General features: G+C 40.1%; 1 protein-coding gene across 6 annotated transcripts in view; it reads left to right on the top strand.

The window, feature by feature from the left end:
- LOC101951048 (N-deacetylase and N-sulfotransferase 4) overlaps positions 1–19,051 on the top strand; it is a 265,282-nt gene that overhangs the window by 171,359 nt on the left and 74,872 nt on the right. For all 6 annotated transcript variants that reach the window (XR_010601308.1, XR_010601307.1, XM_065596280.1 and 3 more), the window contains 2 exons: positions 545–730; positions 2,547–2,675. Coding sequence is in view for 4 of the 6 variants with exons in the window: in XM_065596280.1 (XP_065452352.1) it covers positions 545–730; positions 2,547–2,675 (315 nt within the window). In the remaining 2 variants the exon portion in view is untranslated. The remainder of the gene's footprint in view (positions 1–544; positions 731–2,546; positions 2,676–19,051) is intronic.

Raw genomic sequence — 19,051 nt, 5'->3', positions numbered from 1 at the left:
TCGAGTCAATACACTATGTCAGGGAAATGTGCTGGAGCTACATTTTATAAATAGCTACAGCAAACATTTTACCAGCCATGAAAATGTTCCTCTGCTTTTTGTAATATAAAATATAGACAAATGGTAATTGTCATGTCAACATGTTTCTCTTTGTTTATTGATCCAAGACAATTTGAAATGTGACTAAATAAAACAGCATAATTTCCCAGCCCTTTGAGAATTACTTTAAAAAAACCATCCAACCAGATAGGGCATATTTTATAAATACACACAACGCATAATACACAGGCAGTCAAATCTGTTCTAAACAATGGTAGCTCAATATTATCCAACAGGATTATTTTCCCCCCGATACTGAAAGCCAATTATTTTGCACCTTGTGTCTCTTATTTTTAGTGTGAGTGTTATATATATACAAAACACACACACACACAATTGCCCAAGAGCAACAGTTTCTTTAAAGCTACCAGTTAGTAGAATAAATTTGATGCATTACATATTATACTTATGTACTCAATGTGTTGTTTCTTTTGCTTTGTTTCAGGAACATGGTATTCCGACTGACATGGGCTATGCAGTGGCTCCGCACCACTCTGGGGTCTACCCTGTACATGTTCAGCTTTATGAGGCCTGGAAGAAGGTCTGGGGTATCAAAGTCACAAGCACAGAAGAGTATCCACATCTAAAACCTGCACGGTACAGACGGGGCTTCATCCACAATGGCATCATGGTACATAGCATTTCCATTACTTCATAGCAATAATTCTTTAAGAATGACAAAAAAATCTATTTTACAAATGCATCAAGCTTTACAGTGTGCATTGAAATCCGTCACGATAGTGGAATTGTAAGGATGCCAAAACAGTTTTACCAGTGTGCAGCCAGTTTCCAAAAGAAAGAAGAGCAAAGAGTGTGTTTTGGGGTGGGTTTTTCTGGCACTTTCCAATGTGATTATCAGAAATAAAATGTACCAGTAGACAACCAATCCTGGACTATAATTACATACCTTTGCAATTCATTAAAATGTCGTAGCTCCATAGCCAAGGGTCTGACTCACTGCAATGCATAAAGGGTCTGGGACCTGCCAAAAGGGAAGAGAAACAAAGGTGCAATATAATCCTCCAGTCCACAGATACTTTGGTTGGGCCAGGCTTTGTGTTTAGATATACCTATGCAACTCCCAGAGCACAGGTTCTGAAACTATACCTGCGAAAATTTCATAGACTGTGCATTGGGGTGGGGAGAGAGAAAGCTTTCTACATCTTCCCTTCAATAGCACATGCATTAAAAGCCAAGATAACATAAGAATCACTTGGCCTATCACTTCAATATGCAGCTGCTCCTAGAATGGAACAAAGCAGCTGATGAACATCCAGATGCAACACTACACCACAGTTTAGAGCAAAAATGTAGAAGAATCATGTTCAATTGAAATGGTAAAGAGAATTTAGGTAGATAGAGGGTAAATTACACAAGATGGAATTTGCACAGGACACAGAATGGAAATCTTGACAGGTCAAGTTCTTCATGGTATACATAGGTAAAGTTCCTGTTGACTTCAACAAAAACCATGGACGTGCATTTAAGAGCAGAATTGTATCTAATATACTTGTCAAAAGTATATATTAATAACACAGAAACAGGTAACATAGTAGATTCTAACGAGTTCCAACATAGGACTCATTTGAGCAAAGCACTTAAGTATATGCTTAAGTGCTTTGCTGAATAGAAACCGTAGATTATTTTGTTTTCTGTTCCTTTGGACAGAATACAAAGGGGAGCCCAAATGGTAAACTGGCAAAAAACCTAAGTCAAAACTGAATAATGTCTGTGCAAGTACAGTACTGAACAGTATCACAGACCTTAGTGTTTTTCTGCAGAGTTCTGATGTACTTGTGATTAAAGAGTTAATGAAATAGCTCTAAGTAGTGGAGATTTTAGTTGTTTTTTTTCTCCATCTGCTGGTTTTCAGAATTCTGACGCACCATCTACTGATTTATGATTGTATGTAGAGCTGACCTCGGGATATATCATTCAACAGTCCTATCAGCCCCAGTACATATTTCACTAGTGGGGTCTAATCTGATTTTCAGGGCAAAGGTAGGAATGAACTAGTTCTTTTGGGGTCTGTAACCTAGAATACCATTTGTGTGCTATATCTTACCAGCAGGAAGATTAATAGCCTAAGATAGTGAAGACGACTGAGAAGCGCTTTGTCTTTTAACAAACTACCCTTGCTAAAAGAAAAGAAGCTCTTTTCTTCCTTTTACAAATCCCTAAACACAAACCCTGAATTCTTACTATGAGAAACATATGCAGTGGTCTGGACACAGGCTGTGGAACACACATGTGCTGCAACCTTTCAACTGGCAGCTGGAGAGCTCAACATCTGCATAATCATGCTTATTTACAATAAGACGACAACTGCCGGAACAAAGGAATCCATATGTGAGCGTTTCAGAATGCAGACTCAGAAGAGTTTTTTGGGGTGGGGCTTGCAGAAATAGGGTCATGACACTATAGCATTTTTTTTACTTTGTTCTCAGGTACTTCCTCGACAGACCTGTGGCCTTTTCACCCACACAATTTTCTACAAGGAGTATCCTGGGGGCCCTCAAGAATTGGACAAAAGCATCCGAGGGGGTGAACTCTTCCTCACCATCCTCCTGAATCCCGTATGTACCGTGTTTGCTATCCTCTGATGTGTTCTTTTGCTATCATTATTGGAGGTGAATGGGACAGAATAACCTATATAGTTTATTCAGTTCCGATAAATCAAATCTTTTTGCTCAGAGGTGGTGAGCATTTAAAAGGAAATAAGCAAAAACTGTATTGTAAGGAGTAATCTGGATCCCGGGTGATACAATTCAGAGACAAATGTATATATTTTTTCCAAACAGTATCTGTTTTCCAACCAGAGTTCTAGGCCTTTGGGAACAAGGGGACACTGAATATACTAAAGGGGACAAAGGAAAACAATGTTGATGGAGAAAACTGCATCCCCCTTCTTCCTTTTCTTCCTCTTCCCTCTTGTCCCCCCCACCCTCCCTCACCTTTGGCTCCTTGAAAGCTACACATCTTTCATCTCTCTCTGCTCCCACTGCATCCCTTAATAGAGCTAACTATAGGAACAGGTTCACATGCATAGAATATTCAGATCAAGCTGCTAAAGAACAGGCAACCTAACCCTCTGATGCCACCCACAGAAACCCCCACTCCACACAGCATGTAGCCTGCTCTGTCTGGGGAGTTAAGCCTGAACACAGGTAGAAGGGGAAAGAAGAGAGGAAATTAAGAGAAAAAATGGGAGCACGTGTGAGCGAGCATTGTCTGAGGGTGACACAGAATGCGGGTATGGTCATTAATCCATCACAATGAGGCTGCAGGATAACGTTGGGGGAGAAATAACATTATAATTATTTTGTTAAGGTAGTAACATTTAATTTTTCTGACACTTTTTTGTATGTAGTTTATAAAGAATACAGGTTGTTATGGTAGAAAGTGTCCTAGTCACTCATTTGGGATGATTTGCATAACTATCTTCTGACTTCACTTCTCTTGACTAATAAAGCCATCCCATACAATGCTAATAAACCCTCATTAATACACAATACTATCATATACATATGGCTCCATTTACCAAGAAATCAAGAGTGCAAAATTGTGTTAATTCAGGCATTGGGAGGAATATCCTTTAAATTCCTTTAGGTTTTGGAGACAGGAACCTCTGCCATGAGTTGAGGTTTTTTCTTTTTAGTTCTTTAAAGCAGGGTTTCTCAAACTCCATTGCAATGCAACCCCCTTCTGACAACAAAAGTTACTACATGAACCCAGGAGGGGGAACTGAAGCCTGAGTCCTCTATAGCTCCGGACAAAGCCCAAGCCCCATCACCCCATGCAGGTGGGCCAAAGTTGAAGCCCAATGGCTTCAGCCTCGGGTGCGGGACCTGTAACCTGAAGCCCTTGGGTTCGGCTTTGGCCCCAGGCAGTGTGGCTCAGGCTTCTGTCCCAGGTCCCAGCACATCTAATGCCAGCCCCTGCGACACCATTAAAATGAAGTCACGACCCACTTTGGGGTCCTGACCCACAGTTAGAGAACCGCTGCTTTAGAGTCAACTTCTGCTCTGAATTACACCCTTTTCAATCCCATCAGCTTTACTGGGGTTGGATAAGAGAAATTTTGAACCTAGTTATTAAATCACCTCCCCTTAATTTCTTTCCTGACCAAGGATATGCTTTGGGTCCCACCAGAATTCATTCCAAAGGATGAATACTGAGTTCCGTATATAACAGTCCATTGTTCTCCCTTGGTTGTGGCCAGAATCAGTTTCCTCTCAGCAGTGGAAACTCCATTGAATAGTAAAAGAGCACTAATAAGAACATAAGAACATAAGAACATAAGAATGGCCCTACTGGGTCAAACCAAAGGTCCATCTAGCCCAGCATCCTGCCTTCCGACAGTGGCCAGTGCCAGGTGCCCAAGAGGATATGAATAGAACAGGTAATCATCAAGTGATCAATCCCCCGTCGCTCATTCCCAGCTTCTGGCAAACAGAGGCTAGGGACACCATTCTTGCCCATCCTGGCTAATAGCCATTGATGGACGTATCCTCCATGAATTTATCTAGTTCTTTTTTGAACCCTATTATGGTCTTGGCATTCACAATATCCTCTGGCAAGGAGTTCCACAGGTTGACTGCGTTGTGTGAAGAAATACATCCTTTTATTTGCTTTAAACCTGCTGCCTATTAATTTCATTTGGTGACCCCTAGTTCTTGTGTTATGAGAAGGAGTAAACAACACTTCCTTATCTACTTTCTCTACACCAGTCATGATTTTATAGACCTCAATCATATCTCCCCTTAGCCATCTCTTTTACAAGCTGAAAAGTCCCAGTCTTATTAATCTCTCCTCATACGGAAGCCGTCCCATACCCCTCATCATTTTTGTTGCCCTTTTCTGAACCTTTTCCAATTCCAATATATCTTTTTTGCGATGGGGTAACCACATTTACACACAGTATTCAAGATGTGAACGTATCATGGATTTATATAGAGGCAACATGATATTTTCTGTTCTATATCCCTTTCTTAATTATTCCCAGCATTCTGTTTGCTTTTTTTGACTGCTGCTGCACATTGAGTGGATGTTTTCAGAGAACTATCCACAATGACTCCAAGATCTCTTTCTTGAGTGATAACAGCTAATTTAGACCCCATCATTTTATATGTATAGTTGGGATTATGCTTTCCAATGTGCATTACTTGCATTTATCAATATTAAATTTCATCTGCCATTTTGTTGCCCAGTCACCCAGTTTTGAGAGATCCTTTCATAGCTCTTCGCAGTCTGCCTGGGTCTTAACTATCTTTAATAATTTTGTATCATCTGCAAATTTTGCCACCTCACTGTTTACCCCTTTTTTCCAGATCATTTATGAATACATTGAAAAGGACTGGTCCCAGAACAGACCTGTGAGGGACAGCACTATTTACTGCTCTCCATTCTGAAAACTGACCATTTATTCTTACCCTTTGTTTCCTATCTTTTAACCAGTTACCAATCCATGAGAGCATCTTCACTCTTATCCCATGACAGCTTACATTGTGTATGAGCCTTTGGTGAGGGACCTTGTCAAAGGCTTTCTGAAAATCTAAGTACACTATATCCACTGGATCCCCTTGGTCCACATGCTTGTTGACCCCCCTCAAAGAATTCTAGTAGATTGGTGAGGCATGATTTCCCTTTATTAAAACCATGTTGACTCTTCCTCAACAGATTGTTCATCTATATGTCCGACAATATTGTTCTTTATTATAGTTTCAACCAGTTTGCCCAGTACTGAAGTCAGGCTTACAGGCCTGTAATTGCCAGGATCACATCTGGGGCCCCTTTTAAAAATTGGCGTCACATTAGCTATCCTCCAGTCATCTCGCACAGAATCTGATTTAAATGATAGGTTACAGACTACAGTTAGTAGTTCTGCAATTTCACATTTGAGTTCCTTCAGAACTCTTGGGTGAATACCATCTGGTCCTGGTGACTTATTGCTGTTTAATTTATCAATTTGTTCCAAAACCTCTTCTAATGATAACTCAATCTAGGACAGTTCCTCAGATCTGTCACCTAAAAAGAATGGCTCGGGTTTGGGAATCTCCCTCACATCCTCTGCCATGAAGACCAATGGAAAGAATTCATTTAGTTTCTCTGCAATGGCCTTATCGTTGTTGAATGCTCCTTTAGCACCTCTATCGTCCAATGGCCCCACTGGTTGTTTATCAGGCTTCCTACTTCTGATGTACTTTCAAAAAGTAATAGCAATTTTTTTTTGTCTTTTGCTAACTGTTCCTCAAATTCTTTTTTGGCCTTCGTAATTGTATTTTTATACTTCATTTGCCAGTGTTTATGTTCCTTTCTATTTTCCTCACTAGGATTTAACTTCCACTTTTTAAAGGAGGCCTTTTTGCCTCTCACTGCTTCTTTTACTTTGTTGTTTAGCCACGGTGGCTCTCTTTTGGTTCTCTTACTGTGTTTTTTTTAATTTGGGGTATACGTTTAAGTTGAGCCTCTATTATGGTGTCTTTAAAAAGTTTCCATGCACCTTGCAGAGATTTCACTTTGGACACTGTACCCTTTAATTTCTGTTTAACATCCTCATTTTTGTGTAGTTCCCCTTTCTGAAATTAAATGCTACAGTGTTGGGCCACTATGGTGTTTTCATGCTACAGGGATATTAAATTTAATTATATTATGGTCACTATTACCAAGCGGTCCAGCTATATTCACCTCTTGGTCCTGTGCTCCACTTAGGACTAAATCAAGAATTGCCTCTCCTCTGGTGGGTTCCAGGACCAGCTGCTCCAAAAAGCAGTCATTTAAGGTGTCAAGAAACTTTATCTCTTCATCCTGTCCTGAGGTGACATGTACCCAGTCAATATGGGGATAATTGAAATCCCCCATTATTATTATTGAGTTTTTTATTTTAATGGCCTCTCTAATCTCCCTGAGCATTTCACAGTTACTATCACCATCCTGGTCAGTTGGTTGGTAATATATCCGTACCACTATATTCTTATTATTAGAACATAGAATTTCTATCCATAGAGATTTTATGGTACAGTTTGATTAATTTATGATTTTTACTTCATTTGATTCTACGTTTTCTTTCACATATAATGCCACTCCTCCACCAGGACGACCTGTTCTGTCCTTCCAATATATTTTGTACCCTGGTATTACTGTATCCCATTGATTAACCTCATTCCACCAAGTTTCTGTGATGCCTATTATATCCATATCCTCATTTAATACGAGGCACTCTAGTTCACCCATTTTATTATTTAGTCTTCTAGTATTGGTATATAGGCACTTTAAAAACTTGTCTCCTTTTAGCTGTCTGCCATTACACAAATTGAATGGGACTCTTTTTTATTTGACTGTTTCTGATCAGACCCTGCATGTATTTTATCATTTTCTATCCTGTCATCCTCACTAGGACATAGAGATTCTCTATTAATAGATCCTCCTCTAAGAGATGTCTGAACCATGTGCTACTCTGCACCACTCAGCTTTCCCCCAGCCCTTAGTTTAAAAACTGCTCTATGATCTTTTTAATGTTAAGTGCCAGCAATCTGGTTTCATTTTGGTTTAGGTGGAGCCCATCCTTCCTGTATAGGCTCCGCCTTTCCGAAAAGTTTCCCCAGTTCCTAATATATCTAAATCCCTCCTCCCTACACTGTCTCATCCACACATTGAGACTCTGCAGTTCTGCCTGTCTAACTGGCCCTGTGCGTGGAACTGTGAGCATCTCAGAGAATTCTATCATGGAGGTCCCAGACTTCAATCTCTTACCTAGCAGCCTAAATTTGGCCTCCAGGACCTCTCTCCTATCCTTCCCTATGTCATTGGTACCTCATGTACCATGACCACCGGCTCCTCTCCAGCACTACACATAAGTCTATCTAGATGTCTCGAGAGATCCTCAATCTTCGCACCAGGCAGGCAGGTCACCATGTGGTTCTCCTGATCATCACAAACCCAGCTATCTATGTTTCTAATGATCAAATCACCCATTACTAATACCTGTCTCTTTCTACTAGCTTGAGTTCCCTCCCCCAGAGAAGTATCCTCAGTGCAAGAGGATACCACAACATCATCTGGAAGGAGGGTCCCAGCTATGGGATTTTTCCCTCTGCTCCAGTTAGATGCTCTCCTTCCCTGGGACTTTCCTCCTCCTCAACAGCACAGAGACTGTCAGACCAGGGGTGGGACCATTTTACTGTGTCCTGGAAAGTCTCATCTATGTACTTCTCTGTCTCCCTCAGCTCCTCCAGTTCAGCCACAGGCAAGCTTTCCCTTGCCTATGCCCAGAGTTTTCAGAGAATGCAGCAACTTTGTTTGTTTCATGGGTTGCAAAAATGGTAGAGCAGCCTCAATACTTTTAGGGCTAAGGACTGTTGTTTTTTATAATCAGGCCATTTATCCACAGCCTAAGGTTGTAAATTGTCACTCTGTCAGATGCAGAGCAACTTCATGGGTTCTGAAGGCTAAATCATCTGTTTGGACAGCTATAAAGTGATCATCCCCACAGACTCTTGTACATCTTTATCAGTTTGAACTGACCTTTTATAATGATAGATTTTTTGTCCAGAAGGTTCTTCAAGAAGCACACTAAAGTAAGCTCCTCTAACTCACTGTTCCCTCTGGGCCACATCCAAAACCTTTGGAATTTCATGGGATTTTTTCCATTGATTTCAATAAGCAATGGATCAGGCCTCATCTCACTCTCTGTTCTCATTGCTTCTGTTTTTAAGATGTGAGAACTAAGATGTAGGACAAGTGAAAATTATATACTAGTAATTATTTTCATCATTATCCTCTCTTCCCCCATCTACTATCCCTTCTTCCACACAGGGAAGTGAAACCTCTTGTGGATTGTATATCTTGTTTCCTGGGATGTGGCCTAATTTTCATAGGCGTGGAGCATCAATAGCTCTAATTGGTATGTTACAATTAAAGAAACTTCATTTGGAACTGCCTTTAATATCAGACCACTATTATTTACATGTCTAAAAATAGATTTAAGATTCTAAAATTAGATGCCCATATGTGAAAATTTTACCCTATGGACCTTGGGAGCAAAGTTGGAGCCTAAGTCAAAGAGAGTAGATTTAGAGAAGTGGGGCACCTTTATTAAGACTTTTTATATACAATGTGTGTGTGACCTACACATCAGAATAAAAAGTCTTACTCTTAGTCCTATCTCTCTTAATCCACCATGACTCTCTAACTCAGCAAATCTTGTCTTTTTGTATCTCCCTCATCTGTAACTTTGGCTTATCACTGCTTCTGGAACATTGCTAGAATTTGTCCTTCACAAGACCATGCATTCACTGTCATCTTTATCCATGCATCCCTCAATTCCTGCCTTAGGAAAATCTATGATTTTTCTAAACTGCTATTTGCTAAACTTCAGAGAGTTTACCACTCTGCAATCAGACTAGTCTCATTCCAGGAAATGAAAGCTTTATTATTAACCAATTCCTGAGTCATCTTAATTCTATTTCAACTTATCTCCAAAAATGCCCTTAATGTTTTCAGATTTCCCCGTTAAACTAATTTTACCCTACTTCTCAGACTTGCTCTCCTGTCTGTCCATTTCCCCCCTGCTCTCTCAGCCTTTTTTCCTATCCTTTCACTTTTACATAATGGGTAATCAGTTTCACTTGTTCAGCCTGTTGGTGCATATCTCCTTTTCATATGCCTGGTCTGTTCCAAACCACTGTTTGTGTGTGTGATTTCTTGTAATTTTGTCTAAATACCTTTCTTTAAAGGCACTCTGATGTCATAGTGAGGGCCACAGTATAGGAGCCTGTTATAGGGAAAAAAAACTTTAAATAACTTATTGTGTCTAGTTTGCATATCAATTCTAGCTCAGCAGTCTCTCGTTGGAGTCCATTCTATATGCATCCGAAGAAGTGGGCTGTAGTCCACGAAAGCTTATGCTCCCAGTACTTCTGTTAGTCTCAAAGGTGCCACAGGACCCTCTGTTGCTTTTTAAATAACTTAGTCTCTATAAGGCATTATGCTATATTATGCATTGCGTTGTCAGATATGAATATAGTGTGATTTATTGTATTTCTGCTGTTTGAGGAACTTACGGTATTCATTTTTCTCATTGGTAATTAAAAGTGGCAAAAGTGATACAGCAGATACGGTATTTTTCCATGCAGTCTACTCCCAATATATTCTAACTAGATTACATATCTTTGTTGATCAGACTATTTTAAATCAGGGTAGAGTTAAAAGCTACAGCCTTTCAAAAGGAAAAAAAAAGGTGTTTCCCCCTCCCCCCCATTTCCTTTAGTATATGAGCTTGTTTGACCATAGTAAGTTCCAATAACTTGAAAGTACAATATATAATATTGGGTGTCATTTGAAAATAACAGTTTTATATCTGTACAGTTAATGTTTGATTTTTTTCCTCAAAAGCTGATATTTTACTGAACTGTGCCATGCAAGTGAAATACTGACATGCAGGTCCCTAAATATGAGTTAAGTATGTATATGTTCCATATAATCCTTATTCAGACTGGAAGAAATATAATTTAATCATGTGGGAGCTGAAGAAAGATATACCACAACCCCCAACATCATTCAAGTCAGGCCATTGTAGTACCCTCTAAAATATGCAGCAACTGACAACCGTAAAAGCAACAGCCAGTGTTATCACAGACTGGCTTGGAGAGAGCACAGAACAAAACCTTTATATTGAGTTAGAACCTTTTTTAATAAATAGAGTTTTGATGTCCTGCTTTACAAACAGCACATTAATTAGTAAACTAATGGAGAGCTCTTTTCTTATCCTGAGTAAGAAGAAGTTTATAGATTTAGTGGTTCTAAATAGGTTTTGAAATGGCAGTGTATGAACTAACACTGTTAAATCCACTGTGTCTTTTGAACTCCCTGAAAATACCAAGCATCAGGAATGCTTGGTGTCTACTATACTGTTCCATTTATCAATTGTAAATTCAGTTGAATAAAAATATACACTTGAATGTGATGTGTACTTGAAACTGACACTAGTGTATAATAGAATTGTGCAGTGTGCAGTCTGGGAAACTTTCATACCCCTAGGTTAGTTAAAGAGCTTTCCTTTTGCTTGTGTATCATTCTCTGCTGTTCCTGCAACCTAAGAGCAGGTGCAGTACAGTATAGGTTGGTGTTAGAGGAATTATGAAAAATATACTGAAAAACATTTTAGTATGTAATTATATAAATACAGAATGTTTGTAGAAGTGATGCAAAATTGGATACCTAATATAATCCATGGATATATCCTATTTTTGTGGAATAAAATTTGAATCATAACACATGCATCATCTCAAACCCATATGTAGCATATATCATGGCATCTCAGGTTTTGTAGAAAGCCTTGTGTTCTTCAGAACTGTAGCAACAAAATGGTTGTGCCCACTGTTTTCACAAACAGCACTGTTTAATCCTTGCTGTATGAAAACAAAGGCACAGAGGTACACCTCTGCTGGTGTTTGCAGAAGTACTGTAGCTCCTGTTCATACCAATGTGACTTGCTTACATTAATTTCATGCTCTTTAGGGTCTTTTCTCTCCTGGATGTGTGTGATTCACTCCAATTAGCATTAGTGTGAATTATGTCATGCATCCAGTGGAGAAGAGATCCCAACTGTGGGGAGAATAGACCCCTATGGGGTATGCAGATTGTGTAAAATTCTATTTCCATTTTGTGTGTGTGTGTGTGTGTGTGTGTACATAAATATACATATATATGTACACACACACACACACACACACACACACACACACACACACACGGAGCACTGCCAGGCTACCATAACAACTAATAATTTACATTTCATGTTTCTTTCCCATAGACACTCATACTCAGGACAGGCTTAGGGAACAGCCTGTTCTGTTGACACAGCTAATCAGTTGTCTCACTGTATATGGTATTGTTCACTCTTTTAGCAGGAACACTGCAAGTTTTTCTTTATTCTTAATTTTCATCTATAAAATTGAGTTGGAGTAAGAGTCACTAAGGGCCTTATCCAACACCCAGGGCAAGCCTTCCAGTTGTTACTACCACGACTGTTCCTTCTCTTGCCATTAGTATTATGTTATTTCCTGTTTCTAAATGAACACTGAAATCATTCTCAAACTCCTCTTTATTGTTTTAAACCTTTGGATGAGTACAGTGCTTGTGAAAGGTGATAGATTGGCAGTTCTTGAAACAGAGTTCCATTAACTGGGTTTGATCCAAAGTCTATTGACTTCAAAGGAAGTCTTTATATTGACTTTAATGGGCTTTGCATCAGACTCTTTATCTGCAGAATAGGTACTGTTTACTGTGGATGTAATCAATGCAATCTTCCACACTAGTGAAGTTCTGGAAGGAGGTGTCTGGGACTTCTGGTTACCCGTGGTTAAAATTCTGTCACCAAACTGATGGGAAGGTTGGTCCGATTTCTTTGCTTTAATGGAGTTTGCTCTTTCTCTGCATACTACTAAATCATCACTGCCAGACATGACTCATCCTTGGAGCTCATAAATATAATATATTGATTTGGACCACACTGTACCAAATGAAAGATAATTTAAAAAAAAATCCTTGGGAAGATCTCCTGCAGAACCTCACTACCAACTCTTCACCCCACTCCAAATCACAACAAATGGACACTTTGTTAATATCGATACTCAAGATATTTTTGGTCTAATGTGTAAATATATTTAGCATATACACTTATATATGTTTTTTTTTTTTCCCTTTCAACTTCCTTCCTGGGTGATGGTTTTGAGACGTGAATAGATTTCCCAGTCCTTCACTCCTGCATGAATCTCTGAAACAAGGGGTTGAAAGGGAAAAATTGTTACAGGTTTACCAGTGGAGTTTTGGTCCTTTCTGTTTTGGTTGGAAAAGACAACAAGAGCAGTTGTTTCAGTTCACGGGAAATAGCAGGCCCGTTAGCGATAATATTTAATGAATCTGTAAACTCGGGGGTTGTCCCGTTAGACTGGAGAATAGCTAATGTGGTTCCTATTTTCAAGAAAGGGAAAAAAAGTGATCCGGGTAACTACAGGCCTGTTAGTTTAACATCTGTAGTGTGCAAGGTGTTAGAGAAAATTCTGAAAGAGAAACTAGTTGAGGACCTGGAGGGTAGTGGCAATTGCGATAAATTACAACATGGTTTTACGAAGGGCAGATCGTGCCAAACGAATCTGATCTCCTTCTTTGAGAAAGTAATGGATTTATTAGATAAGGGAAATGCGGTGGACCTAATATACCTGGATTTCAGTAAAGCGTTTGATACTGTACCCCATGAGGAATTATTAGTTAAACTGAAAAACATGGGGATCGATATGAAAATCCAGAGGTGGATAAGGAATTGGTTAATGGGGAGAATGCAGCGGGTTGTATTAAAGGGTGAACTGTCAGGTTGGAGGGAGGTTATTAGTGGAGTGCCTCAAGGTTCGGTTTTGGGACCCATTTTATTTAATCTATTTATAACTGACCTCGGAACCGATTGCAGGAGTGGGCTGATAAAGTTTGCGGATGATACGAAGGTGGGAGGCGTTGTAAATTCGGAGGAGGATAGGGATATCCTGCAGGGAGACTTGAATGAGCTTGTGAATTGGAGTATCAGAAATAGGATGAAATTTAATAGTGAAAAGTGTAAGGTGATTCATTTGGGGATGACTAATAACAATTTTAGTTACAAGATGGGGACGCATTGGTTAGAAGTAACGGAAGAGGAGAAGGACCTAGGGGTTCTTGTAGACCGCAGGATGACTATGAGTCGACAATGTGACGTGGCGGTGAAAAAAGCCAATGCTGTCTTGGGATGCATTAGGCGAGGTATATCTAGTAGGGATAAGGAGGTCCTGCTTCCGTTGTACAAGGCGCTGGTGAGACCTCATTTGGAGTACTGTGTGCAGTTCTGGTCTCCCATGTTTAAAAAAGATGAACTCAAACTGGAACGGGTGCAGAGAAGGGCCACTAGGATGATCAGAGGAATGGAAAACCTGTCGTACGAAAGGAGACTAGAGGAGCTTGAGTTGTTTAGTCTGACAAAGCGAAGGCTGAGGGGGGATATGATTGCTATCTTTAAATATATTAGAGGGATTAATACAAGGGAGGGAGAAGAATTATTCCAGCTTAGTACTAACGTGGATACAAGAACGAATGGATATAAACTGGCCGTGGGGAAGTTCAGACTTGAAATTAGACGAAGGTTTCTGACCGTCAGAGGGGTGAAATATTGGAACGGCCTACCGAGGGAAATGGTGGGGGCGACGGACCTGTCTGGTTTTAAGATTAAGTTAGATAAGTTTATGGAGGGAATGGTTTAATGGTAAAACATAGTAGTCAAGGAAAGCCAAGCAATGGTAGGTAAATAGTATAATGGCTAACAGGGGTCGGGCTGGAGACTCTTGACTATATGCTCGGGGTCTTACTGATCGCCATATTTGGGGTCGGGAAGGAATTTTCCTCCAGGGCAGACTGGCTGAGCCTCTGGAGGTTTTTCGCCTTCCTCCGCAGCATGGGGCAGGGATCTCTAGCAGGAGGGTCTCTGCCGATTGAAGTCACTAAAAACAGGATTGGGGACTTCAACAGCAGAGTCCAGGGAAGGGGTAGGGACGGTTTTATGGCCTGCAGCATGCAGGGGGTCAGACCAGATGATTATAATGGTCCCTTCTGACCTTAAAGTCTATGAGTCTGAGTTCAGCTTCTTCTCAAGTTTGGGTGAGATGTGAGGTCTTTATGTAGATTTCTTTACTCCTCTGTAAGGGCCATAATGTGAAATGTTACTCACACCATGGAGCAGTTAATTACATGTGAAATCCCACTGATGTCAATAGTATTATTCCTAAGAGTAAATACTCACCTTGATCATTAAAAGGTTCATAATCTTCCTCTAAATTAGTTAAATAAATTCTAATTAATCTGATACCTTGTTACTATTTAGCAACTTTACTACCCAAGTTGTGTTTGATCATAAAGCTTGCTACACTAATGAAACTAATTGAAAAGTTGTTTAGCAAATTAAACAGTAAAGCATTTGTTGGGTAACTGAAAACTTATTTGAGGGGGGCACCAATTTTCACATAGGTATCATTTTAATTCATATTTGATTGGGGAGTGGGGTATGATGGAGTATACAAATCTCACACTGGGCTGGAAGGGATTAAAGAACACTACTGTACCAGGTAGCACTGCCCCTTCAGCCCTCTGCAGAGCATGCTCAAACTGGAGACAGGGTTGAAAAAGCAGCAACCCAGCTTAGAAGGGGGAGGCTGGGGAAGAGGACAGACCTACCTTAAAGGCTCCTGACAAACCGGCTGGAGAAGCCTCCCTGAAAGAACAGGACTATACACTGAGCCCAGTTGGGGCTGCTGGCTTGGTTTCTTTATCTAGGACCAGAAGCTGAGGGAGGAAAGCTGCGATAGGAAGAGAACCAGGGATGGTAACTCAGAGGGCCCCCCTCAGAGGCCAAATCCTGCTGACCTTCCCAGGACCCTGGGTCAGAGCCTGGTGGAGTTGGCAGGCCCTGGCTCCCCTCCCACTGCCCCCATGACTGGCTGGGTATTAACCACTACTCCATCCAGCCCACCATGGGCTCTAGTACAGTGTTATAGAGTTTAACTGGGTATATTAATAGCTTTAGAAGGTCATAGAGTTCACTGATTTACCCTTTGTATCCTACACTGCATTGGTGAATCTCTGAAATTCTCTTAAAAAAAAAAGACAGTTGTAAATCAAGTCACCACTTTGTGCTTTGAAAGCCTATCTTCTAAACCAGGGGTAGTCAATGGGCGGAGCAGGGCCAAATCCGGACCACCAGATGCTTTTCAACAGAATGTAAAAATCTTTTTATTTACTTATTATCATTATTGTTATTGTTTTTGTATTATTTTCTGGGAGTCTTGACCAAGAAATGTGGACCTTGGCAAAAAATGATTAGCCCTGGAAAGAGTCCGGACTAGTAATTTTCCTATGCATGCTGGAGATAGAATGCAGGTGTTGTGCCCTTTCAGTGAATGGGATCACAGCCTTTTATTCATTTTTAACTCCTCTGAGTACTATTCCAGCATCAGCCTGTGTACTTGGTTAGAAGTAACTGATCAGAGACCTGTTGTGTAACATGGATTGCAGTGCAGAATCCTATTGGATTGATGGCTGTGGAACTGAAGAACATGCTCTCCTCCAGTGACTGAAAATGGAATTTATATTTGATTTTGTCTTTAGTTCTGTTGCTCTTAGATCCCTATTCATGCCAAACTTAATTTTGTTACCCAAGTTTCTACATGAAGGTCTGTCTCTCAGGAATAACTTATACCATGTCAGTGCATAAATTGTCAGGTTGTCTTGTTTCTTTGTTCATGATGCAGGTTATATTCAGCTGTTGTCCCAGCAAAATAGTCATTATAATACTGACCCTGTCACCACCATTACAACTAAAATATGAAATATCACAAAGTGAAAAATCATATATACATGAAAAAGTTCTGGGTACTATGCACTACAGTGGGTCTTTATACTCTGAGTTCAAAGCCTTTTTAGGGTTCAGTATAAATGAGTTTTAATTGTACCACTGTTGTCCACCTAGTGGACATTTCTGCTACACCAGAATAGTTGGATCTGAGAAGACCATGGCTAAATAGTAAGGGAAAGTAAGGAAGTTGTCTGGGCTCTGCGTTTGGGGGTGTCATAACTATAAAGGGAAGGGTAACAGCCCTCCTGTGTACAATACTATAAAATCCCTCCTGGCCAGAGACTCCAAAATACCTGTAAAGGGTTAAGAAGCTCAGGTAACCTGGCTGACACCTGACCCGAAGGACCAATAAGGGGACAAGATACTTTCAAATCTTGGTGGGGGGAAGGCTTTTGTTTGTGCTCTTTGTTTTGGTGGGAGTTCGCTCTTGGGACTAAGAGGGACCAGACATCAATCCATGCTCTCCAAATCTTTCTGAACAAGTCTCTCATATTTCAAACTTGTAAGTACAGCCAGGCAAGGCGTGTTAGTTTTATCTTTGTTTTCTCAACTTGTAAATGTACCTTTTGCTAGGGTGTTTACCTCTGTTTGCTGTAACTTTGAACCTAAGGCTAGAGGGGGGTCCTCTGGGCTCTTTAAGTTTGATTACCCTGTAAAGTTATTTTCCATCCTGATTTTACAGAGATGATGTTGACCTTTTTCTTTAATTAAAAGCCTTTTTTAATAACCTGATTGTTTTTTCCTTGTTTTTAGATCCAAGGGGATTGAGTCTGTATCCACCAGGAGTTGGTGGGAGAAAGGAGGGGGGATGGTTAATTTCTCCTTGTTTTAAGATCCAAGTGGTTGGATCTGTGTTCACCAGGGAGTTGGTGGAAGAGTCTCTCAAGGCTACCCAGGGAAGGGAGTTAGCCCATTGGGAGTGGTGGCAGCGGACCAGATCTAAGCTGGTAGTTAAGCTTAGAAGTTTTCATGCAGGCCCCACATCTGTACCCTAAAGTTCAGAGTGGAGAAGGAGCCTTGACAGGGGGCGACGGGGGACTGGACAGGTCCCCTCTTGGACTTATAGCCAATATCATTAGTCTCTTGCTTTTATGAGAAATACATTCACCTACCAAAAATTTAACAAGGAAAAAAAGTTGCAGGAGTTTTATGGTTTTACTGCTTCAGCAATAGCTTCAATCATTTCCAGGCAGTACAAGGAGCTACTTTACAACAGCAACATTTTGTGTGTAGGTGTGTGTAACGAAGTATGAAATGGTCTTAGAGATGTTTATGCAAATATAATTTTCCAGCAGTCTATGTAATAAACAAGACGGCAATAAGATTATAGTGGTACGTTTTTTCTGCTGTAGATAAGATTGGGTCCGAATTTTTATTATTAATCTTAAACTCTCTAGTCTTGGATTTATTCTGTTCTACGTCAGATATAAAAATTCACTGCAAGCTCAAAATTACAAAAGAAAACTTTTTTTCACCCAACTATAAAGGCTGGCATAGATTGGTGTAGCTCAGTTAAAATCAGTGGAGCAATGTTGATTTACCCCAACTGAAAATCTGTTCTTATGATTCAAAAAGATTAATTTTTCAGCATATCTAGATTACTGATGGATAAATTTAGAAAGATTCCAAGATTTGGTTGTAGTCTGAACCTTATCCAAAGTATTTCAATATCTTGGGTCTCCAAAACTGGAGTGAAAAGTGTTATGAGGCCATTCCTACTCATGAGATTTACAGTTCCATTTAGCCCAGAAAGAGAACAACAATTTTTTTGCTTATTTCATAACATCCTCTTCCTACCCTACCTTAAGCCAGGAGATGAAGAAAGGCACAAAAATGAATGCTGACAAAGAACATTAAAGTTTTTCAAACCTAAAAAAAAAGAGTTGTTTTGAGGTATGGGCAAAATTTATGGTTAATATTTCATAACTGGTTCACCCATCCCTAATTTTCATGAGTCGTGTCCTGCAGTGCAACAGCCCTCCAGCAATATGTCAGAAAAATGCCTGCTCAAGTACGGATGGAAGGAGGTAGTAATATCTCCTTGGGATCTATCTCTCATTGTCCCAAACCTACCCAAGACCCTTCCATCATAGCTCTGTGGGATCGGGATTGCAAAAGGAATGTGTTTTGGTGGTAGGGACTCAGAATATGCTTTTAAAGTTGAAAATTGTGAAAATTCTGTTGCTTTGGTATTTTTACAGCCATCCCAGCTCCTATTTACATATTAACTACTACTTCCTACACCCATTTCCCAGTATATGATATGTTTATGAACAAGATTAGCCAAGTAAAACTGAGCCTTCTTTGATCACCTTCATTCAAAGAAGGAGGGGAAAGTAGTAGATAGAGATCTGAACATTATTCCAGACCTTCTTCAGCACTTTTAGGAGATGATCTGGGGAGATGTAATTGAACATTTATGCTCCATGAAATACATTTCTTTGACTTAAAGTGCATTAACTGTAACAGTGCTTCTCGAACTTTTTCCCCAAGGACCCCTTTGGCTTCTGACTACATATCCTA

Source organism: Chrysemys picta, chromosome 5 (assembly GCF_011386835.1).
Source record: "Chrysemys picta bellii isolate R12L10 chromosome 5, ASM1138683v2, whole genome shotgun sequence".
NCBI lineage: Eukaryota > Metazoa > Chordata > Testudines > Emydidae > Chrysemys > Chrysemys picta.
Note: the sequence above shows the minus strand (reverse complement) of the source record. Positions and strands in the feature narration are given on the sequence as shown.